Raw genomic sequence first — 25321 nt, 5'->3', positions numbered from 1 at the left:
CATTTTCCATTCTTAGTTTAGATTTGAAGTGGCAGTCCAAAATGTAGTCTCTCGTCATTCTTCTTACAAAATGGACTAAAACATCTCTTGGTAATTTTCTTGTGGCAAATCTGGAGTTTACTCTATGTATTTAATCTACTTCAAGGTCCAATTCCTTTTCTTCCCATTTAATTAATTGAGCCAAAGATTTGAGCATCCTTGATCTAATATCCTCTCCAGACAATTCGGGAACTGCTCCAAATCTTAACTGGAGTTGCTTAAGATATAATCCCAAGAGAGCCCTCTCATCCAAATCTGCTTTATACTGAACATCTTTTTCTCCAATTTATGTTCCAAAAGATCTACTCTATCCTTTATCTGTTTAACATCTTCAGTTAAATGATGTGTCTCCTCATGGAGTTCCTTTGAATGTGTATCAAGTTTTAATTCGAGCTTTGTCCCCATTGCCTGGATTAATTCATCTGTTTTAGCTGTATATTCATCCAAAATTGCTCTTAGAGATTCAGCTTCTCTTCTCTGATCCTCTTCGGTCAGCCCTCTTCTGTGTAGTCATGGTCCCAAAATATAACTAAAATTTGAAAATTAAAAATTTATAACATTACTTCCATTCGATTTAGTAAATAGAATATTACTGGAAAGCTAATAATGTGGTCTTTGGCTCCCTCATGTGGTCAAATAGCACCACTATAAGAATCAGATATTTCATTACAGACAAGCAGCTTCTACAATCAATGCCAGTAAAATCAGAACTCCCCCCCCCAACAGAGTCACACCATTTAAACAGTCTTTGTTCTAAAACCAAAATCAAAATAAGTTCAGTAGAGTCATCTTAAAGATAGTCAAATCCTCCAAATGATTTAAATCCAACAGTTTTTGAAGTAGTTTCCAAAGTAATTTCCAGCTTCTTTACTTGGTTACACTAACTCCTCCCATCCTCACCATCTTAAAATCACGGAGCTTTGGAAATGATATTAACAAAAAGGAGAAAGCAAGCTGCAGCCAAGAGAAGCCACTTTTAAAGCAAAAGGCAAATATGCAAGAAGCTAGTGTTCTATGAAACAGTGGCAGACTTTATTGTCTGTTTTAAACAGTGCCTCCTCACTGTCCGACTCGAGTGCCAGCTGCACAGGCTGCTGGCGCAGCACCACACCAGCCTCCTCCTCGTCGGAATCAGCTACAATCCATGCAGGCCGCTGGCAGGCCACAACAAGGGGGAACGCTGCTACCACCAGCCCCGCCCTCTCCATCCCACCGTCTGTTTGCCTGCAGCCGCAACGCCCCGCCCTGCCTGCTGGGACACTTCTCAGCTGCAGCGGGCACCGTGCTGGCCACTGAGTGACTCCCCATGCTGCTGCTGGCCTCGCAGGGTCTCTTCGCCATCCTGGCAGCGCTACTGGGCTGCTCCTGCCTGGTGCGGGGCACGTCGTCCCAGATCTATGACCTCTGGAGCACCCCTCTGCCGCCAGCCTGCCAGGGCTCCTTTGCCAGCGACTGCCAATGGAACCGCACCACCCATGCCACCTCACCCGCCGCTGCCTTTGGGTTGCTGAGCACTGGCCTACACACCTAGTCGGTGCTACAGCTGCTGGGGTACGGCTACACTGAGGCTGGCTGTCTTCAGGCTCTGGCCCTGGTGGGCGTTGCAACTCTTGTTCCAGCTGTACAAGGTGGGCATTGGGTTGCCCCTGGCCTGCGACTGCTCTGCTGCTGCCTCGCCTTCCTCCTGGCCCATCTGGCAGGCTGCTGCCGCCGCAATGAGATGAGGCAAGGCGGGGTGTGTGTGTGTGTGGAGCTGCCTCCCTCCACTTTCCAGACACCCGCCGAAGCCGCCCAGGGCAGGGGAGAGGCGTGCCACCCAGCCTGTGGGGTACATGGCATACAGTAGCTCCAGCGGGAGGTAGTGGAGGCTGCTAGGTAGCAGCCGGGACATGGCAGCCTGGGTGGAAGGTGAGGCGGCAGCAGACCAGCTGCAGGTGAGGTATATGCTGAAGGCGGCCTGGGGCAGGCCCATGCCTGCCTCGCACAGCCAGCATGAAAGCAGGTCCAGGGCCTGAAGAGCGCCAGGCTGAGCATAGCCATAGCCCAGTACCTGCAGCACCGAGGAGGCATGCAGCAGCCCAAAGGCATAAAATAAATCTTCCCTCATCCCCCTTGTCAGCTCCTTCCCCTTTCTGGGTCCATTGGGGTTGGAAGTTCGAGCTTAGACAGAGCAGACGGGGGGGGGGAGAAAGAAGAGAAGGAGAAAGTGCAGACCTTCCTTGGCACAAATCTTCACAATAGACATGGCGCGAAAGAGCGGCACTCGCATGTTGGTGTGAGTGTGCCAAAATCAGGGCTTTTTGACTGGCCCCTGCACTGTCTCCCAGAACGTGGGTGCGGCCACTGAAAGGGAGAGGCCAGCGATACAGGCTAGCCTTATTCTCCTAAGGTCGTAGATATGGGCTGACTCGCCCCGCGCCAGGCAGGAGCAGCCCAGCAGGGCAGCATGGCCAGGAGGGCAAAGAGCCCCCACGAGGCCAGCAGCAGCACGGGCAGCCCCTCCACAGCCAGTACAGCACCCGCCACGGTCGAGAAGTGTCCCAGCAGCAGCAGGCCCAGCAGGCAGGGTGGGTGGAGACCGGAGCGTACCAAAAGCTTGGTCCGCAGGTGCTGCGAGAGCAGCAGCAGGATGGCGGCCAGAGCTGAGGTCAGGCAGGGCAGTGGCAGGTTGCCTAGCAGACAAATAGACGAGGGGAGCCGTTCTCCCCGCCACTGCCCATTGATCTGGTTGAAGAGCAGCCCAGCCCAGGCGCCACCGGCCCCCAGCAGCAGAAGGTGCAGCAGGCCCAGCAGACGGGCCTTGGGGTCGGCCAGGCAGCGGTAGTGGCTTCTGAAATTGATCCAGAGAAGAATGGACGGCTTTTTCCTTTCAGTCCTTTCTGCAAGTGCTGATAGAACCAAGCGGCAATTGCTCGGGAAGAAAAGAATGTAAGGGGTGTGTGTGAAGAAATCTTCCTCCCCCCACTGGCACCACCTCCAACATGAGCAACAGCTGGCCACGCCCACCGTCCCACCCCCACCCCCACTGATGATGCTCTTAAGGGCTTATTTTTGGGTTAGGGCTCATTGCGAGCAGCATGTAAAATCATGCTATGGCTTATTTTCTGGGTAGGTCTTATTTTTGGGGAAACACGGCAGGTATTGTGAGAGTAGACTGAAACTGCCATACCTAAAGATGAAGCAGGCATGTAAGCAAGCTGGATATCCAGGAATCTTGTCTAAAAGGATCCTTTCAGGAGATAGATAAGAAGGTACTAAGTTGTTAAGGAAACAAAGGAAAAATTTCACCCAAACTAGAAAAATGAAGTTGACCCTGAGCACATGGGAAAGCCTTCCCCAAATCCTATCAACAGCTACCAGAGTTGAAAATCAACAAAGGAAGAATAGCTTCCAGTCTTGTGAATCAACAAAGCAAGACCTTTGGGGGATAAAAGGGGTCCTGAAGCCCACCCACTCTTTGAGTCATTTTTGGATCCAGACTTGGTGGTTTCCACCCCTCTGGCTAGTGCCTACCAGCCTAGTTGAGAAGGATGTGGTTAAGTGTAGATGGGTGTGTGCGGGTATGTGTGAAGTTTTGCTTCGGTTGAAAGTGATTTGAGTGTGGCTATTTTCCAGGGCTGAGTGAGTGACCATAAACTGAACCTGGGAGCATGCATATGTAACAGTATCCTCAGGGTACAGAGGGTACTGTTACACCCCATCCCCCCATCAGATGCCCTCACCCAGCGGTTCCAGGTAGATCGTAGAAAGGAGAGGTGAGAAACTCAAGCCTGAGACACCCCACACTGCAGGAACCTAGGGATCAACCTCTCCTCACCCAATTATAATAACATACATTGTTTCTGAGAAAAGGTTCTTTGCATCAAATAATGTGATTGCCATTGTTTGTGATTCCATTTTTGTATCCTCTCTTTACAGATGGATAGTTCTTTCTGCACAATACAGGAAACCCGCTTGCTTATACTGATGTCACTTTTTGACACTGAGCTTTAATGCAATGATACTGTACTGAATATTATGTTCATAACTAGTATTCAAATAAGCCTTAAGTTTCCTTAATAAAAAGGATTTTAGGCTGTTGTCTAGGCCTGAATCTTGCATAGATCTTTCAATTCTTAGTTAACAATAAAATAAAACAATAAAATAAATAAAGCAATAGAATAAATAAATAGAATTGAAAAAGAGTAACTACAAAATGGAAAAAGTTCTGGTGAGGATTACTCTCTTCACTAATGGATTTATTTATACATGGATATTTGTAGATCTATGTGTTGTAAGGTCCATGACGCTTCATCTTATTTAAGTTTATTTTGCTTCAGGCTTAAGAAATTGCTTTGTCTTTACTATATGGTAGACTAGATTTCCTTAGTTATACACAGCTTTGTAATAAATATGTGCCTCATCTGGTGTTTGTTTATGCTTAATTTTCAGAGTGTGGATTTATCAATGATGACATATTTGTGGAGCTAGTCAATGCACTTGGCCAGTACAGTGAAGATGATGATGACGATGATGATGGTGACAATCTTGATGGGAGAAGTGAAAAACAGAAAACTCAGGAGACCAACAAAACAGGTATGTTAGTAGGATTTAGAGATCTTTGTGGTATGCTGGCATCACAAGTCTGATGATCAAAATCAGGGTGGATTTGATTTAAATCTACTCGATTTAAATCTTGATTTCAATCAACTCGATTTAAATCATAATTTTTAAAGAGCAACTGTCATCTCTTTTCCGCAGCAGCTCCACCTCTGACCCGCTGTTGACTCACCCACAGTTCCATTCACTTTAATGGGATGGCTGGTGATGTGGCAGTGACACAACAAAGTGAGGGATGTGGCAGGCAGCAGGTGAGTGGATGCCCGCTAAGAGGCGCTGCCATGATGGATCTGAAATGACAGGTGCTCTTTAAATGTAAGGACTCAACTTCCGGCGGTGACGCAGGTCAAAGCGGCACAGGGAAAGATCGCTCCATACCCAGTGCTGATTTTCCAGCATTTTAGTGCCCGTTAAGGGACAGGATCAGTCTTGGTGGGACCGGCAAAAAAGAGGGGAGTCTTCGGAGGAGGTGTGGAGAGGTGCAGTCTCCCACCACACCAAGAAGGACCCTTAATTCGAACGTGGAAGAAAACGGCCGAAATGGCCGGCTCAAAGGTCTGACGCACTGAACGAGAACATCAGGAAGCAGAGAGTGAGTACGGTGTGAAGATTGGCGGTGAGAGCGGAGGTTTAAAACGTTACAAAACTTTTGGATAAGTGAGAGGAAGAAGAATTTAGATCCCGGAGGGGCAGCTGAAAAGGAAGAAAGACTCAGAGTGGGAGCGGGTGGCAAACAACGAGGAGAGCAAAAGTGGTGAGGGTGAAACTAGACCAGCAGGAAACACCAGAGGAGCGGAAAAAGGACGATCGAGAAAAACGAGTGTTTCGGAAAGCGGGGAAGTGAAGAGAACTGAATAGGAGGTGTAAGTTTCACCCTTAGTATAGCTGCTCTAACGGAAGAAAAGTGTGGACCGGCAAAAGTAAGGATATACAAAAGTGACATTGCAGATTTGGAATCACCATTTTGAAATATCGGAGGGAGGAATAATTCTCCAAAAGTAAGACTATACTTGATTTACATTTGAACTTCCTATTGACTAACAAAAAAAAAAAAAAAAGGAACAAGACATTGTGAATAACTTTATATTTATTAATCAATTGAACAGATAAATAACCTATATTTATTTAATTTATTTGATAATTAATTATAATAGTAAATAGCAAATTAGCATATTTAGTAACTATTGACTGTATATTATTGTCCATATTTCTATAGCTCCTTTCTTTTTATATTATTATTATATTATTATTACTCTTTTTGTATTATTTTGTATTATTATATGTTTTTTGATTAGATTTTGATAGTTGACTATATCTCTTCTTTATAGCAATTTATTGTTTATAGTAATTTATTATTTATAGAAAGTATTTAACTTAAGTTAATTTTAGAAAATCATAGGCTGATGAATTGAAAACAATAGTATAAGGTTATTAGTAATTAGAATATTAATCAAGGTATTTTAGTAAATGTTTTAGGAGGATTTTATTTAATTATATTAGTATTGTACTGTATAAGAAAGGAGAGAAAGGAGAGGAGAAGGGAAGAAAGAGATAGAGGGGGAAGAGAGGAAGAAAGAAAATTGAGTTAAAAGCGGATGCTGATTTGGGAAAAAATAGACAGGATTCTAGGAGAACAGTATAAAATTTTGAAGGAAATGACTAGCACCACAACAACTACCGTGAAGTCAGGAAAGAAAATTACCTCAACATTAACTGGATCAACAGCCTCTCCTGTAGCACAGAGAACCAGAGAACGGAAAAGCAGACCCCCACCTTGAGTATACAAACTGTCCAGACCACTCTAGTAACAATCCAAGAGACTATGTTAAAGATGCAAGAATGCATGTCTAAAAACCATGAAGAATCTAGGAGAGATTTGGACGAGGTTAAAAAAGCGGTTAAAGAGGATATACAAAAATTAGATGAAAAAATGGACTCAATCCAAGAGATAATACAAAAAAATGATCAACGAATTACGGCCATAGAAAAGAAAACGGAACAAACGGAAGATAAATTAGATCTATTGGATCAGAAAATGACAGGACTTAATAAAGAGTTGGAAAGCACGGTGGCACACTTAGAGATGGAGAGAGCGGCATTTTATTTAAGATTTCAAAATGTGAGAAAAGAAAGAGATGAAGATTTAACACTAGTTGTCACACTCGGCCTCGCTGAATACCTCTGCAAGGTTTTGGTATTCCCCTGGGATCTGATCTGCATTACAGGCGGTGGTGGGTACGGCTGCCAATTGCTTTGCTGTACCTTCTGGGAGGGACCCTTGTGTTGGTGGTGTTTTGTTTTGTGGTGGAGGGCTGCTTTGGGGTCTCAGCGTGGGAGGGAATTCTTCTGGTCGGGGCGGCAAGGGTTGGGCCCCTTTGCTATTCTCAGTCTGCGGGTCCCCTCTTGCCACCAAATGATTGGGCCCCATTTGTCCAGCCACGAGAGTCCCAATATGACTGGTTCTGTCTTCTTGGGGGCTATTATAAAGCGGATCGTCTCCCAGTGATCTGCCAGTTCTAGTCTCACGGGATTTATTTATTTATTTATTTATTTATTTATTTATTTATTTATTTATTTAATTTTTATACCGCCCTTCTCCCAGAAGGGACTCAGGGCGGTGAACAGCCAAAAATTAAAAAACATACAAATGCAAAAGTTAAGACAATTAAAAAGAATTAAATCACTGGCTACCCAATTTAAAACCCCAAATCCATAAAATTTAAAATCCCAATTAAAAACCATTTAGGCTAGGCCGGCTTGATGAAATAAAAACGTCTTCAGGGCTTTATGGAAAGTCCGGAGGTCCGGGAGCAATCGTATTTCAGGAGGCAGCTCATTCCACAGGGCGGGTGCCCCCACAGAGAAGGCTCGCCCCCTGGGGGCCGCCAGCCGACATTGCCTGACTGACGGCACCCCGAGGAGGCCCTCTCTGTGAGAGCGTATTGGCCGGTGGGAGGTTATCGGTATCAGCAGGCGGTCTCGCAAATACCCTGGCCCTAAGCCATGGAGCGCTTTAAAGATGAGAACCAACACCTTAAAGAGCACCCGGAAGACCACCGGGACTTGCAGCTCGTGCAGGAGAGGTGTTACATGGGAGCGCCACGTCGCTCCCATAATCACCCGCGCGGCCGCATTCTGCACCAGCTGGAGCCTCCGGGTGCTCCTCAGGGGGAGCCCCATGTAGAGAGCGTTGCAGTAGTCCAGGCGTGACGTAACCAAGGCATGAGTGACTGTGCACAAGGAGTCCCGATCCAGAAAGGGGCGCAACTGGCGTATCAGGCGAACCTGATAAAAAGCCCCCCTGGCCACGGCCGTCATATGCTCTTCTAAAGACAGCCGTGTGTCCAGGAGGACGCCCAAGTTGCGAGCCCCCTCTGTGGGGGTCAGTGACTCTCCCCCAATAGCCAGCGATGGCACCAGCTGGCTATACCGGGACGCCGGCATCCACAGCCACTCGGTCTTGGAAGGGTTGAGCCGAAGCCTGTTCCTCCCCATCCAGACCCGCACGGCCTCCAGACACTGGGACATCACTTCGAGGGCATCATTGGGGTGGTCTGGGGTGGAAATGTACAGCTGAGTGTCATCAGCATACAGATGGCATCGCACCCCAAAACCACGGATGTTCTCACCCAGCGGTTTCACATAAATGTTGAACAGGAGCGGCGAGAGGACCGACCCTTGCGGCATCCCGCAAGCAAGGCGCCTCGAGGTCGACCTCTGTCCCCCTGCCAACACAGACTGCAACCGGTCAGAGAGATAGGAGGAGAACCACCGCAGCACGGTGCTTCCCACCCCCAATCCCTCCAGCCGGCGCAGCATGATACCATGGTCGATGGTATCAAAAGCCACTGAGAGGTCTAACAGGACCAGAACAGAGGAACAACCCCTGTCCCGAGCCCTCCAGAGATCATCCACCAATGCGACCAATGCCGTCTCCGTGCTGTACCCAGGCCTGAAGCCGGACTGGCACGGATCTAGATAGACGGTTTCATCCAGGAACTGTGGGAGCTGTCGCGCAACCACACTCTCCACAACCTTCGCAACAAAGCGAAGGTTGGAGACTGGACGGTAGTTTGCCAAAACGGCCGGGTCCAGAGAAGGCTTCTTGAGGAGGTGCCTCACCACCGCCTCTTTCAAGGCGGGAGGCAAGAAACCCTCTCTCAGAGAAGCATTTATAATCCTCTGGAGCCAGCCTCGTGTTACCTCCCGGGTGGCCAGTACCAGCCAGGAGGGGCACGGATCCAATAAACATGTGGTTGCGTTTAACCTCCCCAGGATCCTGTCCACGTCCTCAGGAGTCACAGGGTCGAACTCATCCCAGATAACATTCTCAAGACCGGCCTCAGTCACCCCGCCAGGATCTACCCAGTCAGAGTCCAAGCCTTCCCGAATCTGAGCGATTTTATCGTGCAGATACTGTGCAAAATCCTCAGCCTGCCCTTGCAAGGGGTCTTCCCGCGCTCCCTGATGTAGGAGGGAGCGAGTCACCCTAAACAAGGCGGCTGGGCGGTTATCTGCCGATGCAATAAGAGCGGAAAAGTGGTTACGCTTTGCCGCTTTTATCGCCACTAGATAGGTCTTAATATGACTAGCCCTCCAACCACTCTCTAGGCGTCTTTTCCAGCGCTTCATCTCCCTCAGCTCCTCGGAAAACCAAGGGGCTGGGCAGGTTCGGCGTCGGGTCAGAGGCCGCAAAGGCACGACTCGGTCCAGAGCACCGGCGGCCGTCCTATCCCAGGCAGCCACCAGATCTTCAGCCGAGTCGTGAGCCAGAGTTTCAGGAACTGGCCCAAGCTCCCTCTGGAACTTATCAGGATCCATCAGGCGCCTGGGGCGGAACCACCTGGTCGGTTCCGCCTCCCTGCAGTGGGGTGCAGCGGTCAGAAGGTCCAGTCTCAGGAGAGAATGGTCCGACCATGACAGGGGTTCAATAACTATATCCCCTATATCCAGACCACTCAGCCACTGACCAGAGATAAAAACCAAGTCCAGAGTGTGTCCTCCCACATGAGTGGGGCCATGAATTAATTGTGTCAGGTCCATGGCTGTCATGGAAGCCATAAACTCCCGAGCCATCCCAGACGCCTCACCAGTAGACGGCAGGTTGAAATCCCCCATGTCCAAAAGACCAATAACGTTGAGAAGCTTGGGCAGGACCGCTGTCACGTGGCAGGGAGCCAGGTACGCGATCAGCAGGCCCACCTGCATCCCATGGCCCCACTTCACCAGGAGAGACTCACATCCGGCTATCTGAGGTACAGTGGCCTCCCTCGGATCAAGACCTTCCTTTATAACGACCCCCCCCACCCCTGCCCTGGGCCCTTGGCTGATGGAATGCGCGGAAACCTGGTGGGCACATCTCTACGAGGGGGACCCCCCCCTCTTGGCCCAGCCAGGTCTCTGTAATACCTGCCAGGTCTGCACCCCCCTCCTGTATTAGCTCACAAATGAGGGGGGCCTTATTAACCACGGACCTGGCGTTGCACAGCATCAGTCTAAGGCCTGGGCTCTGAGACTCTGGACAGCCGGGGAGACGAGAAGAGTCATGGGGGCCGAGGCATGCCACCGCTTGAAGATAGCGGGTGCGTGCCCCCACCACCTGATGTAGCCCCCTACTCCCACCATATCTGCCCCTCCCAACCACGGTCCTGATAGAATTGCCCTCCACCCTATCCACACTGAGCTCCTCCACACCCCGCTCCCCGCCTTCCGTTCCATGCCCCTGTAACGAGCCTGACCTATGCCCCTCCCTCCCCACCCCCGCCCTAAGCCCCTTAAAAGATTACAAAAAGACAAATTTAAAAAACCCCACAACCCCCTCTTTGCGGCATGCCACCTCTCGGGGTTCCAAAGCCCGTCATCGAGGTAGGCCCTCGATAGAGTGGAGGGCCAAGCCTGCGAGAGGGGGGAGTCTCGCAGACCAAGAAGCTCCGCTGCGGAATACATCTTGACCACAGAGGATGGGAGCAACCATATCCTAGGGGTCCATATAGAAGGTCCAGGGGAGAGACATGGAATGGGAGTCTCAAGAGCATTTTCAACAAGACCAGGTCCACTGTCCCCTCACAACAGAGGATGAGGTCAGGTTCCAGGTCGACCACAGTCCAAGGGGGGGGGATAGACCCAACCACCCTCTCACGGTGGTCCGATCAACCAGTCGACCCCCTCTTGTGGTGAGATGGCAGCGATGAACCAATGCAGACAGCACAGCATCCGGGGCTCAGGTCCAAAAACTGCCCTCTCACGGCGGTTGGTCCGATGGTCAGGTCCCCTCTGCTGGCAGATGCAAGAAATTCAATATCATCCCAGTTCAGCCCCCAGGGGCCCCGACATCAGAGCCACCCTCTCACGGTGGTTTAACTGAGCCCAGCCCTCTCAGCTGATGGGATGGAGCCATGTACCAGCCCCCATTCAGATTTAAATAGTCCTCCCCACAGTTAGGGAAAGTTCAGATGAAAATAAACTTGGCGTCAAGTGAGTCAGTGAGCTAGCCGACAATCCAAGGTGGGCATAGTCCCGGTAGAGAAGCATTGGAGAGAAACAGGGGCAGTTATCTCTAGCCCCCCCCAGCCCCCACATAAACAATGGAGGCCTCCCAAGATCTAAGAGCGTCTCATGCCAGGTCCTTGCCCAACCCAAAAGGCAGATGATCTCCCGGCCTCGTTGCCCCCCCCCATCCCCAGCTTCCTGGGGGGGGTGTCTCCTCCCTGCCAGGCCCTCTGGACTGCCATCACAGCTGCCGTCATCATGCCATCGCCACCGTCGCTGCTGTAACGCCCAAAAGGTCTGGCAGCGTCCCAAAGATCTTCTGGGAAATCCGGCAACTCCCACAGCACTCCGGGCAACCCCTCAGCCTGGGAAATCGCCGTACAGCAGCGCCCCAGGCAAAAACGCCGCCACGCCGATTCCGATGCCCACGTGGGCTCCAGCTGGAGGAAATTCTGCCGACGCCCAGCTGATGCAGTCCGCTGCTCCCGACATCGCCCGCTCTCTCTCTCTGCCCAGCCTCAATATCCGGAGGGGAAAAGACCCTCTCCGTGTGGGCAGAGAGTTCTCCTAACCGGGCCTGGGGTCGTAGATCTTCACAACGACCCCCCAAAAGACCCCAGAGGGTAGGTCAGTCCCTCATCCTCAAGCCGCGATCTCGGCAACCATCGCCATCTTGGGCATGCGTAAAAGGTTTAGTCAAGTGTGTGGCGTACGCTCCCCCCACTAGGGACCCATCAACTTGCTCAAAACGAATTGGTTGTTTGAGTTGTTTAGCTCGGATTCCCAATTTCAGGACTGTGGGTAGGTTGATTAGTCACCGTGTGCTACCAGAGTCTATTAGGGCTTGGAAAGTCTCTTGGGCCCCTGTTTTGGGGGCTGTCAGACGTATGGGGAAAAGAAAAGGATGGACAGGTCCACTCACCATCGGGTCGTCTTCGCCTTCGTCCTCCGTGTCATAGGGTTCGGGGAACTGATCTCCCTCCTCTGGGGTTCCTCTGGTTTCGGTCAGGTGAGCGAAAAACTCCGGGATTTGGGGAGCTCCCCGCAATACGTGGGTGGCGCACTTGGGCCCTCGTCCCGGTCGTGCTTTGGGCGGTGGAGCTGGTCCCGGTCTAGGCGTTGCACATCTTGCTGCTATGTGGCCGCTCCCCCCACATCGGTAGCATTTCAGTGGGCTCCGTGGGGCAGTTGGTCTGTGGGAGGGCTGTGATGTTGGGGTTTCTCGTCTATTGAGTGGCCCCTGGTCTGGTCGGCCTCTCTCCTTTCCCTCTGGTGGTTTCGACGGGTCGCTCGCCCGTAACCCTCTGTCGACTTTTATCGCTACCCGGAACCATTCAGCGAGTCGGTTTGGGATGTCACGATAGGCAGTCACTTGGGAAATTCTCTTATCCAGGCTTGTTCTAAAAAAATACACCAGCAATCGCTCTGGTAGGGGAGGCAGTGTCCCAATGACTCTCCTGAATTCACGGATATGCTCTCTGATGGGCTTCCCCTTCTGCATTAGGTTTCTGAGCTCGTCTTCCACATAGGGGTCCCCCTCCTCCTCCTCATAACGGGCTCTCAATAGTTGCAAGAACCCATCCGCATCTTGCAGCTGGGGGGCCCTGTTTTTATAGAGGGATGCTGACCACCTCTTTGCTTCTCCCTCCAGCCCTTCCGAAATAGCATTCACTAGGGCTCTGGGGAAAGGGTAGAGGTGTCCAAAACGCTCTATGTATATCTCAGCTGAATCGAGGAATTGGGCGAGGTTGTCTGGGTCACCATCGAACTTCCCTCTGAACTGGGGTGGCTCCTCCCTCTCTGCACTCTCCTCTCTGTGCTGAGCTGTGTAGGGCCGCCCTTGGTGTTGATAGTCCTCTGCCTCGTCTCTCATCCTGGGGTAGGGAGGTGCTGCCTCATCTATGTTTTGCTGCTTGCTGGGAGGGGGGGGGGACCCATGGATGCGTCGTTGGCTCCTCCTTCTCCTGCTGTGGAGGGGGGAAGGGCTGCTCCTTGGCCTACGGCCTCTCGGGTCAACAGCCCAGACTGGTTCTCTCTTTTCTTTGGGTCTGCAGGATGGCCCCTCCCCCTGAAGGGTGGCACGGTCAAATTTCTCTTTCAACTCATCTATGGGGCTTTCAAGTGGCTTCCTTAGAATTTCTTGGCGCTTAGTTTGTTTTCTGGCTTGTTCCCATTCCCATAGCCAGGATGCCCTGCCCAATTCACTTAGGGGTTTTCCCTTGTCTTTTACGTTCGGAAAGGGAAATTCAGCCTCGGAGGCTTTTGGCAGTCCCCGGGTACTTATCTGGTTCACGCTTCTTTGTTTGAAGTTTTGCCGAGGGAGAAGGCGGGGAGAGTTGAGCCTTCATACTTTCCAAACTGGCTGGGATCACGACCGCTTCTCCTCCACTCGTTGCTTGAAGCAGGCTTTCCTCCGAGAGCTTCGCTTCAGCCATAACGTCGGGGGACAACCTCCAGTCCGACCATACGTCTGGGAGGGAACGGGATGATTTAAACTCAGCCAGCCTGGCTTTGAGGGAGTTTGGCTGTCTGTCAAGCTTCGGTGCTATCTTAAATAAACTTCATTCTCAAACGCAAAGTCTCTAATGAATCTCTTTTATTTAAGAATAGAAAAAACACGACATGCTTGAACTCTGGTTGCAGCCAAACTGGCCCCTCCTTCCAACAACCTCCCCTTCCGCTCTCCAACCCCAATATCCCATTGGCCATCATGCAGATCCATCTCTTCGTCTCGGCACATTCTTTTCACAGGAATTTGCCCCCACCCTCTGTCACCCAGGTAACACTATCTGTTGCATGCAGAAAACTAGGTAAAAGTTCATCTCAGCAATAAATCACCGCTTCTGCTCTCTGTTTCATTTCATTCATGTCAGCGCTGGAAGAGAGCCTAACTTGGAACGCTGACACTAGTGATGGCTGGAATGATTGCAGAAGCTCTACAACGAGATAAAGACGAGATTATAAATGAATTAGATGAAGTCTATAGAGTACATACAAATTACGCTAGACAACACAAATTGCCACGAGAGGTTCACGTACGATTTGTATGACGGAAAGTGAGAGACATTGTCTTTAAAATAACAAAAGAAGAACCTATGTATTACAGACAGAAAGAAATAATTACATTAAAACAAGTACCAAAAAGAATAAGAGAATGAAGAAAAGACTATTGGTTCCTAGCCACGATATTAAATAAGAGACAAATACCATTTAGATGGATAATACCGGAGGGGATGTTGGTGTCGTGGCAGGGGAAAAAAATAAAAGTTGATTCGCAAGATAAAGCACAAACCCTACACGATCAGGTGATAGACACAGAAGGAACAAACAGTAGAAGAGTAGAGCAGGAATGGAGAGTCAAAGGAAAACAAAGGCAAGAAGGACAAGAAACGGTACGTGAGGAGGGAAGTATAGATAAAGAAGAAGAGGGAGAAATCCAAGAGGAAGAAGGAGTACAAAGAAGAGCAAAGAAGAAGGACAGCAAGTAAGAGGAAACAGAGGACAGGACAAGCATTAAAGAATGGACCGGAATTTAAAAATCATATCATTAAACATAAACGGACTCAATTCACCAGCCAAAAGACACCAAATTTTTAGGAAAATAATCAAACAAAAATGGATATTGTATGTCTTCAAGAAACACATATAAGAAAACAGGACGAAAAATATCTACAATGTAAAAAATTAGGAAAATCATTTGTATTGTTAGCAGATGAAAAGAAAAGAGGAATAGTAGTATATATTAAGGAAGAGATAGAAAGCAATTTGAAGTATGCAGATTCGATAGGAAGAATTTTGATGATTGAAGTAAAAGTTAAATATAAAAATGTATTATTAGTGGTTATTTATGCACCAAACAGCGGACAAGAAGAATTTTATCAAAAAGTGCATGAAAAAATAATAGAACAAAATATGGAGAATGCATGCTTGATTGGCGATTTTAATGCAATTGTGGATATAAAAAAAGATTATAGCAGCGATCAGAATAACAAAAAAAAGAAAAATTTACTGCCTAGAACATTTACAAATTTAATAGAAGAATTAAATTTAGTAGATATCTGGAGATTTTATAACCCAGAAGAGAAAAAATATACATATTACTCTAACCCCCATAAATCCTGGTCCCGAATAGATATGACATGGATTACTAAGACATTGATACAGGAAATAGAAACAGTAGAAATAGTTTTAAACGATTGGGCTGACCACAATCCAGTAATGTTGGAATGGAAAGGGCAACGAAGGAAAAGAAGTAGGTGGATGATGAACATACAGATATTGAAAGAAAAAGAATATATTGAAAAAATGGAAAAAGAATTAAAGTGGTTTTTTAAGGACAATAACAAACACCAGACATCCCTTCAGAATTTATGGGATACAACGAAAGCCTATGTTAGAGGATTAACAATAGCATATAATGCCAAAAGAAAAAAGGAGAAGGAAAAAGAATATAACAAAACACAAGAAGAGATTAAAAATTGGGAAGGAAAATTGCATGATAAGCCTGGAGATGAGCAAATAAGAAGTAATTGGGTGGCAGCCAAACATAAATTGAACTGATTAGAACAAGAAAAATACGTTAATGCATTGAAATTTATAAAACAAAACCACTTTGAACATGCGAATAAGCCAGGGAGATGGTTGGCCTATAGACTGAGGAAAGAAAGAGAAAAGAATAATCCATCAATTACAAGATAAGGAAGGTAAATTACAGCAGAGATTAGAAAAGAAAAAAGAAATAGCAACCCAATTTTTCCAAGAATTATATAAGCAGGATGGAGTGGCAGTAGAAGAAATAAATCAATACTTAAACGGGGAGGGAATGCCAGTAATAACAGAGGAAGAAGAAGAGATATTAAATAGAGATATTACTATAGAAGAATTAAATGAAACAATCAAGAAACAAAAAAGCAATAAAACCTCGGGGACAGATGGGCTACCAATTGAATTTTATAAAGGATTAGGAGAATCGTTAAATTGGATTATATTGGAAATTTATAACGAGGCATTGAAAGAGGCAAGGCTACCAGACTCATGGAGGGAAGCATATATCTCGCTAATCCCAAAAGAAGGAGCAGATATAACGCAGATAAAAAACTACAGACCGATTTCTGACTATAAGATTTTCATGAACATAATGGCAAATAGAGTAAAAAGGATATTGAATTGCAGAATACACCCAGACCAAAACGGATTTCTACCAACAAGACAAATAAAAAATAACATAAGAACTGTAATTAACGTAATAGAATATTATGAGGTACATCCAGAGAAGCAGGTAGCTCTGATATTTCTGGATGCTTTCGATTGGGTTAATTGGCGATTTATGATACAACAAATAAAAAATATGAAATTTGGGGAGAAAGTTGAAAAAATGATAGCTTCAATATATACAAAACAAAGAGCGAGTATATTAGTTAATGGGGATCTTACAAATTCTTTTGAAATAAATAGGGGAGTACGGCAAGGATGTCCACTTTCACCATTACTTTTCATCTTAACACTGGAAAACTTACTTATAAGAATTAGATCGAATAAATACATAAAAGGACTAAAGGTAAAAAGAGAAGAATACAAGGTCCAAGCATTTGTGGATGACCTTGTATTCTTTGTAGAGGACCCATTAGAAACAGAATCAATACTAATAAATGAGATAGAGAAATTCGGCAAAGTAGCAGGTTTAAAAATCAACAAAGACAAGACCAAAATGTTAATCAAAAACTTAACAGGAAAACAAATAGAAGAATTAGAAAATCAACCAGGACTACAGGCAGTAAAATATTTAGATATTAATTTGACAGCTAGAAATGTAGCCATAAAGGACATCAACTATGGAACCTTAGTACAACAAATTAAAAAAGATCTAGAAAAATGGGGGAAATTAAAATTATCACTTTTAGGAAGAATTGCTGCGATAAAAATGAACATACTGCCGAGACTCCTCTATTTATTTCAAACCATTCTGGTAAAATTGGAAAAGAATTTTTTTACTAATTTGAATAAAATAACTTCAAAATTTATATGGGAGGGGAAAAAGTCAGGGATAAAATTAAGTATTTTACAGGATGACAGAACCAGAGGAGGATTCAGATTACCAGCATGGGAAAAATATTACAAAGCGACAAGTCTGACATGGATCAGAGAATGGGTTAGTTTGGAAAACCAAAGATTATTAAAATTTGAAGGACATGATCTATTGAAGGGGTGGCATGCCTTCATATGGAACACTAGGAACAAAACATATAAACATTTTAAAAATCATATAATAAGAGATTCATTAATTGGCACTTGGCAAGAAATTAAAAATAAACACTACATGAAAGTTCCCAGTTGGATATCCATAATGGAGGCAACAATGCACCCCAACACATTGACTGTACAGAAAATAATAAGATATAAGGAACTATTAGACTCCCGGGGAATATTAAAAACCAGACAAGAGCTTAGAGATCAAGGTATAGAGATGGACTGGTGGCACTATTTGCAAATACAAACAAGATATAAAAAAGATCAAGAGGAAGGAGGAATTGAACTAAACTCCAACCGATTAGACAAATTATTTGAATCTAAAGAAGAAAAATTAATTTCAAAAATTTATAAATATCTATTAGAATTTGATTTGGCAGAGGATATAGTAAAAGGACAAATGATAGCCTGAGGAAGAAACATTGGAAATAATATACAGTTGGAAGATTGGGAAAGGGTGTGGGAAACCAATCAGATTATGACAAGGTCTGTACCTTACAAAGAGAATCAGTACAAAATGTGGTACAGGTGGTATTTGGCCCCTTTGAGATTGGCGAAGATGTATCCCAACCTTAGTCCAATTTGCTGGAAATGTAAACAGGTACAGGAGACTTACTTCCACATCTGGTGGCTTTGCCCAAAAACCAAAAAATATTGGGAAAAAATAAAAACTTGGTTAATGGAAATAACGGCACAAGAAATAGAATTTAAGGCAGAAATCTTATTGGGTATGATTAGAGAAAATATTAGGAAAGAAATAAAATATTTAATATTGCATATAATTACGGCAGCCAGACTGGCATTTGCTCAGCTTTGGAAAACGGACCAAATTCCAACAGAACAATTAGTAATTCAAAAAAACTACAATGAAATGGACAGGTTAACACTGGAATTAAAGGATAAGGTAGACTCGAAATATTATACGGTATGGAACAAATGGAATGAATGGATAAATCAAAAAAAAAAAAGAAAAGAAGAAATGTGAAAGTTTGTAAGATAATGAAATTAACAAATAGACACCGTCAATAACATATATGTGTGTGTGTGTGTGTGTGTGTGTGTGTGTGTGTGTGTGTGTGTGTGTACGTACAGTTAATATTTCGGGTTTCTTCCTGTGTAATTGTGAACATATCCCTAAAAGGGTAGAAGCGACGTTTCAACAGAATCTCATCTGCCATCATCAGGCTTATGTGAAGGGTCTTTTGCTGTAACTGCCGTTACTATTTCAAATCTGGTGCTGGTAGTCTGGGATGGCTCCACCTTTTCATTCTGATTGGTTGGGAGTCTCAGTTTGTGTTTATTGGCTTGGCTTCGGGTGTATGGTCGGTTTTTCTCCACCAGGTGGCAGGGCTTCATCTTTGTGGCTGGCTGGAATGTGATTTGGCTGGAACTTGTGGCCATAGAGGCCTTTTGATTAACACTTGATCTATGTTTTATATTTTGTGTTAAGATTCGTCTATCTATGAGAGCAGGTTTCCAAATAGTAGGCAGACGTGAAGTGTCATCACGTTTATCCATGCAATATGGTCTTTTCTCTATTTCTATGGCCCCTCTGATTATTCTGCCATTGAGATGTTCTATTTTTGCAACTGTTTTTGTGTTATTAAAATTAATATTATGTCCTGTTGTGTTTATGTGTTGAACTAATGATGATGTGTGTTCTTGCTTTTGTATTGAGTTTTTGTGTTCCTCGATGCGCACACTCATTCTTCTGTTGGTCTGTCCAATGTATGTTGATGGGCAGGAAGCACACGGGATTTCGTATATGCCTTGATCTTCTAATTCTATTTTGTCCTTAGGGTTTCTCAGAATGGACGATATCTTTCTATCTGTGCAAAATATGGTTTTGATGTTGTGTCTATGCAGTACTTTGCTAATTTTATCTGTTGTTCCTCTTATATAGGGCAAGATGGCTTTCCCATTGTTTTGTTCCTCTTGTTGTTTTTTTCTTTTGTCTAGGTGTTGCATGTTGGATCATACTGATGATTTTATTTCTACAGAACCCATTTGATGTCAGTACATTAGTTAGTGTATATAATTCTGTTTGTAAATGTGCTTCAAACAAACAGAATTATATACACAAACAGAATCAAGTGTTAATCAAAAGGCCTCTATGGCCACAAGTTCCAGCTAAATCACATTCCAGCCAGCCACAAAGATGAAGCCCTGCCACCTGGTGGAGAAAAACCGACCATACACCCGAAGCCAAGCCAATAAACACAAACTGAGACTCCCAACCAATCAGAATGAAAAGGTGGAGCCATCCCAGACTACCAGCACCAGATTTGAAATAGTAATGGCAGTTACAGCAAAAGACCCTTCACATAAGCCTGATGATGTCAGATGAGATTCTGTCGAAACGTCGCTTCTACCCTTTTAGGGATATGTTCACAATTACACAGGAAGAAACCTGAAATATTAACTGTACACACATATATACCCGTGAAAACTTACATAGACAAATATATATATATATATATAAAATTTTTATACCGCCCCCTCTCCCGAAGGACTCGGGGTGGTGAACAGCCAAAATTTAAAAACATACAATATAAACATTAAAATACTATAAAAGCAAAATTAAATTTATATTTGCTTACCCCAATTTAAAACCCCTTACCCATAAAATTCAGCAATTAAAAGATTTTTAACCCAGCCCGGCTTGCTGAAATAAAAAAGTCTTCAGAGCCCGGCGGAAGGTCCGGGATCAGTCGTATCCCTGGGGGTAGCTCATTCCAGAGGGTGGGTGCCCCCATAGAGAAGGCTCTTCCCCGGGTGGTCGCCAGCCGACATTGCCTGACCGACGGCACCCTGAGGAGGCCCTCTCTGTGGGAGCGTATTGGCCAGTGGGAGGTTATCGTTGGCAGAAGGTGGTCTCGTAAATAACCGGGCCCTAAGCCATGGAGCGCTTTGAAGATGAGAACCAATACCTTGAAGCGCACCCGGAAGACCACTGGAAGCCAATGCAGCTCGCGCAGGAGAGGTGTCACGTGGGAGCGCCATGTCGCCCCCATAAGTACCCGCACGTCTGCATTCTGCACCAGTTGGAGCCTCCGAGTGCTCCTCAAGGGGAGCCCCATGTAGAGAGCGTTGCAGTAGTCCAGGCGGGAAGTGACGAGGGCATGAGTGACCGTGCATAAGGAGTCCCGATCCAGAAAGGGGCACAACTGGCGTATCAGGTAAACCTGATAAAAAGCCCCCCTGGCCACGGCCGTCATATGCTCTTCTAAAGACAGCCGTGCATCCAGGAGGACACCCAAGTTACGCGCCCTCTCTGTGGGGGTCAATGTCTCGCCCCCAATAGTCAGTGATGGCACCAGCTGACTATATCGGGACGCCGGCAACCACAGCCACTCAGTCTTGGAGGGGTTGAGTCGGAGCCTGTTCCTCCCCATCCAGACCCGCACGGCCTCCAGGCACCGGGACATCACTTCAAGGGCATCGTTGGGGTGGTCTGGGGTGGAGATGTACAGCTGGGTGTCATCAGCGTACAGATGGCACTGCACCCCAAAACCACGGATGATCTCGCCCAGCGGCTTCACATAAATGTTGAACAGGAGAGGCGAGAGGATCGACCCTTGTAGCACCCCAGAAACCAGGTGCCTTGAGGTTGACCTCTGCCCCCCAGCCAACACGGACTGCGACCGGTCGGAGAGATAGCAGGAGAACCACCGTAAGACAGTGCCTCCCACTCCCAACCCTTCCAACCGGCGCAGCATGATACCATGGTCGATGGTATCAAAAGCTGCTGAGAGGTCTAATAGGACCAGGACAGAGGAGCACCCCCTGTCCCGAGCCCTCCAGAGATCATCGACCAACGCGACCAATGCCGTTTCCGTGCTGTACCCGGGCCTGAAGCCGGACTGGAACGGATCTAGATAGACGGTTTCATCCAGGTACTGCGGGAGCTGTCGCTCCACCACACTCTCAACAACCTTCGCCAGAAAGCGAAGGTTGGAAACTGGATGATAGTTTGCCAAAACAGCTGGGTCCAGAGAGGGTTTCTTGAGGAAAGGCCTCACCACCTCCTCTTTCAAGGCAGGAGGCAAGAAACCCTCACTCAAGGAAGCATTTATAATCCTCTGGAGCCAGCCTTGTGTAACCTCCCGGGTAGCCAGCACCAACCAGGAGGGACATGGGTCCAATAAACATGTGGTTGCGTTCAACCTCCCCAGCATCCTGTCCACGTCCTTGGGGGTCACAGGGTCAAACTCATCCCAGATAACATTCTCAAGACACACCTCGGACAATCCGCCTGTACCCACCCAATCAGAGTCCAAGCCTTCCCAAATTTGAGCGACTTTATCGTGCAGATAATGCGCAAAATCCTCAGCACGTCCTTGCAATGGGTCTTCCCGCGCTCCCAGATGGAGAAGGGAGCGGGTCACCCTAAACAAGGCAGCTGGGCGATTATCTGCTGACGCGATAAGAGCGGAAAAGTAGTTACACTTCGCCCGTTTTATCGCCACTAAGTAGGTCTTGATATAAGACCTCACTAGTGTACGGTCAGATTCGGAACGACTAGCCCTCCAATTACTCTCTAGGCATCTTTTCCGGCGCTTCATCCCCCTCAGCTCCTCAGAGAACCGAGGAGCTGTGCAGATTCGGCGCCGGGTCAGAGGCCGCAAAGGCACGACCCTATCTAAAGCACCAGTGGCCGCCCTATCCCAGGCGGCCACCAGGTCTTCCGTCGAGTCGTGAGCCAGAGTCTCAGGAAATGGCCCAAGCTCCATTTGGAACCTGTCAGGATCCATCAGGCACCTGGGGCAGAACCACCTGGTCGGTTCCGCCTCCCTGCGGTGGGGTGTAGTGGTCAGAAAGTCAAGTCTAAGGAGGGAATGGTCTGACCATGACAAGGGTTCAATGACTATATCCCCTGTATCTAGGCCATTCAACCACTGACCAGAGACGAAAACCAAGTCTAGCGTGTTTCCTCCTGTGTGAGTGGGGCCCTGAATTAACTGGGTCAGGTCCATGGCCGTCATGGAAGCCATGAACTCCCGAGCCACCTCAGACGCTTCACCGATGGACGGCAGGTTGAAATCCCCCATGACTAAAAGCCTGGGGGTATCAACCGCCACCCTGGCTATAACGTTGAGGAGCTCGGGCAGGGCCGCTGCCACGCAGCAAGGAGCCTGGTACGCAACCAGCAGGCCCATCTGCCTCCCATGGCCCCACTTCACAAGGAGAGACTCACAGCCAGCTATCTGAGGTACAGTGGCCTCCCTAGGATCAAGTAGTTTGTAGTTTGCATGGTTATACTATGTGTATCTTTTCTTTTCTTTTTTCTTTTTTCTCATTTGTCTCTCTCTCTTTTTCTCTTTTCTTTCTTTTTTTTTTTACTATTCTTTTACTTTTCTTTATTTCATATTTTATAATGTATGTAGTTAATGTGATATTTTATCTTTTTTATATTTAATAAAGTTTGTTTAAAAAATAAATAAATGTAAGGACTCATTCTTGCTGGTAGTTAGAATCTTTAATATTATTATTTGCAAACAAAAGGAAGGTTTCCTATTTAGAATAATAAGCTGTCAGGTTAGTAGAACAGCGATATCAGAACCGATTTCAGGTTAATAGGTTAATCACACATAGTTGGAGAACTACTCAAATTCTTTTATTTAATTAAAACAATAACATTATATTATATATTCTTGTATTTGCTTAAACATCAATGTTTAGTAACTGAAGTGCATAAACAAAATATCTTTGAAAAAACAAACAAAAGAACTTAAACTGAATATATCAACTGGGTCCACATAAAAAAACAACTTCAAATACGGTCTTCTGCAGCTCACTCATTATCATCTTTGTTCTCTTTTTTGTTCATGATCTGGAAAAGAAAAACAAGCTTTCCTGCTTTATCAGGCCCCAGACAATTTCTCAATTTAGAGTGAACAAGTCCAAAGGAAAAGAATATTCTTTCAACGCCAACAGAAGAGGCCACTGCAGTTAAAAGTGAAATAATTACTACAACATTTTCTAAATCCAAGTGCTTAAGTGACTTCCACCAGTTCACTGGTGAAACTTTCTTTAAAACCTCATTAGCAAACATATATTTCTTTTTTATATATATATAATTTTATTTATAGTTTTTTCTTTAACATCCATAAGTGCTTAGTGAACAGTGTATTGTCTGGGTCATTATACTTTATACACAATGCTAATAATAATAACACTATTTACAGTCAGGTCCATAAATATTGGGACATCGACACAATTCTAACATCTTTGGCTCTATACACCACCACAATGGAGTTGGAATGAAACAAACACAATGTGCGTTAACTGCAGACTGTCAGCTTTAATTTGAGGGTTTGTACATCCAACTCAGGTGAACGGTGTAGGACTTACAGCAGTTTGTATATGTGCCTCCCACTTGTTAAGGGACCAAAAGTAATGGGACAATTGGCTTCTCAGCTGTTCCATGGCCAGGTGTGTGATATTCCCTCATTACCCCAATTACAATGTGCAGATAAAAGGCCCAAAGTTCATTTCAAGTGTGCTATTTGCATTTGGAATCTGTTGCTGTCAACTCTCAAGATGAGATCCAAAGAGCTGTCACTATCAGTGAAGCAAGCCATCATTAGGCTGAAGAAACAAAACAAACCCATCAGAGAGATAGCAAGAACATTAGGCGTGGCCAAAACAACTGTTTGAAACATTCTCAAAAAGAAGGAATGCACCGGTGAGCTCAGCAACACCAAAAGACCTGGGAGACCATGGAAAACAAGTGTGGTGGATGACCGAAGAATTCTTTCCCTGGTGAAGAAAACACCCTTCACAACAGTTGGCCAGATCAAGAACACTCTCCAGGAGGTAGGTGTACGTGTGTCAAAGTCAACAGTCAAGAGAAGACTTCACCAGAGTGAATACAGAGGGTTCACCACAAGATGTAAACCATTGGTGAGCCTCAAAAACAGGAAGGCCAGATTAGAGTTTGTCTAACAAAGCCTTCACAGTTCTGGAACAAGATCCTATGGACAGATGAGACCAAGATCAACTTGTACCAGAGTGATGGGAAGAGAAGAGGATGGAGAAGGAAAGGAACTGCTCATGATTCTAAGCATACCATCTCATCAGTGAAGCATGGTGGTGGTAGTGTCACGGCGTGGGCATGTATGGCTGCCAATGGAACTGGTTCTCTTGTATTTATTGATGATGTGACTGCTGACAAAAGCAGCAGGATGAATTCTGAAGTGTTTTGGGCAATATTATCTGCTCACATTCAGCCAAATGTTGCAGAACTCATTGGATGGCGCTTCACAGTGCAGATGGACAATGACCCAAAGCATACTGCAAAAGCAACCAAAGAGTTTTTGAAGGGACAGAAGTGGAATGTTATGCAATGGCCAAGTCAATCATCTGACCTGAATCCCATTGAGCATGCATTTCACTTGCTGAAGACAAAACTGAAGGGAAAATGCCCCAAGAACAAGCAGGAACTGAAGACAGTTGCAGTAGAGGCCTGGCAGAGCATCACCAGGGATGAAACCCACTGTCTGGTGATGTCTATGCGTTCCAGACTTCAGGCTGTGATTGACTGCAAAGGATTTGCAACCAAGTATTAAGAAGGGAAAGTTTGATTTATGATTATTATTCTGTCCCATTACTTTTGGTCCCTTAACAAGTGGGAGGCACATATGCAAACTGCTGTAAGTCGTACACCGTTCACCTGAGTTGGATGTACATACCCTCAAATTAAAGCTGACAGTCTGCAGTTAACGCACATTGTGTTTGTTTCATTCCAACTCCATTGTGGTGGTGTATAGAGCCAAAGATGTTAGAATTGTGTCGATGTCCCAATATTTATGGACCTGACTGTAAATTCATAATCAAAATAATCCTTTCATTATTTTTGGGAGATCTTTCTCTTTATTCTCTTCTATATTTTGAACACTTAAAGAGTAATCTGTCTGTTTCATTTTAAGAATTATTACTATCTCTT

General features: G+C 45.9%; 1 protein-coding gene across 1 annotated transcript in view; it reads left to right on the top strand.

Moving 5' to 3' along the window:
- Positions 1 to 25321, top strand: part of EZH2 (enhancer of zeste 2 polycomb repressive complex 2 subunit) — a 480973-nt gene that overhangs the window by 218339 nt on the left and 237313 nt on the right. The window contains exon 6 of the mRNA XM_070944564.1: positions 4471 to 4614. Within this exon, the coding sequence (XP_070800665.1) occupies positions 4471 to 4614 (144 nt within the window). The remainder of the gene's footprint in view (positions 1 to 4470; positions 4615 to 25321) is intronic.

The sequence above is a fragment of the Pituophis catenifer genome, unplaced genomic scaffold (genome assembly GCF_029215685.1).
Source record: "Pituophis catenifer annectens isolate HBS135680 unplaced genomic scaffold, rPitCat1.0.hap2 SCAF_5, whole genome shotgun sequence".
NCBI classification, from domain to species: domain Eukaryota; kingdom Metazoa; phylum Chordata; class Lepidosauria; order Squamata; family Colubridae; genus Pituophis; species Pituophis catenifer.
This window is presented reverse-complemented; position numbering and strand designations above follow the sequence as displayed.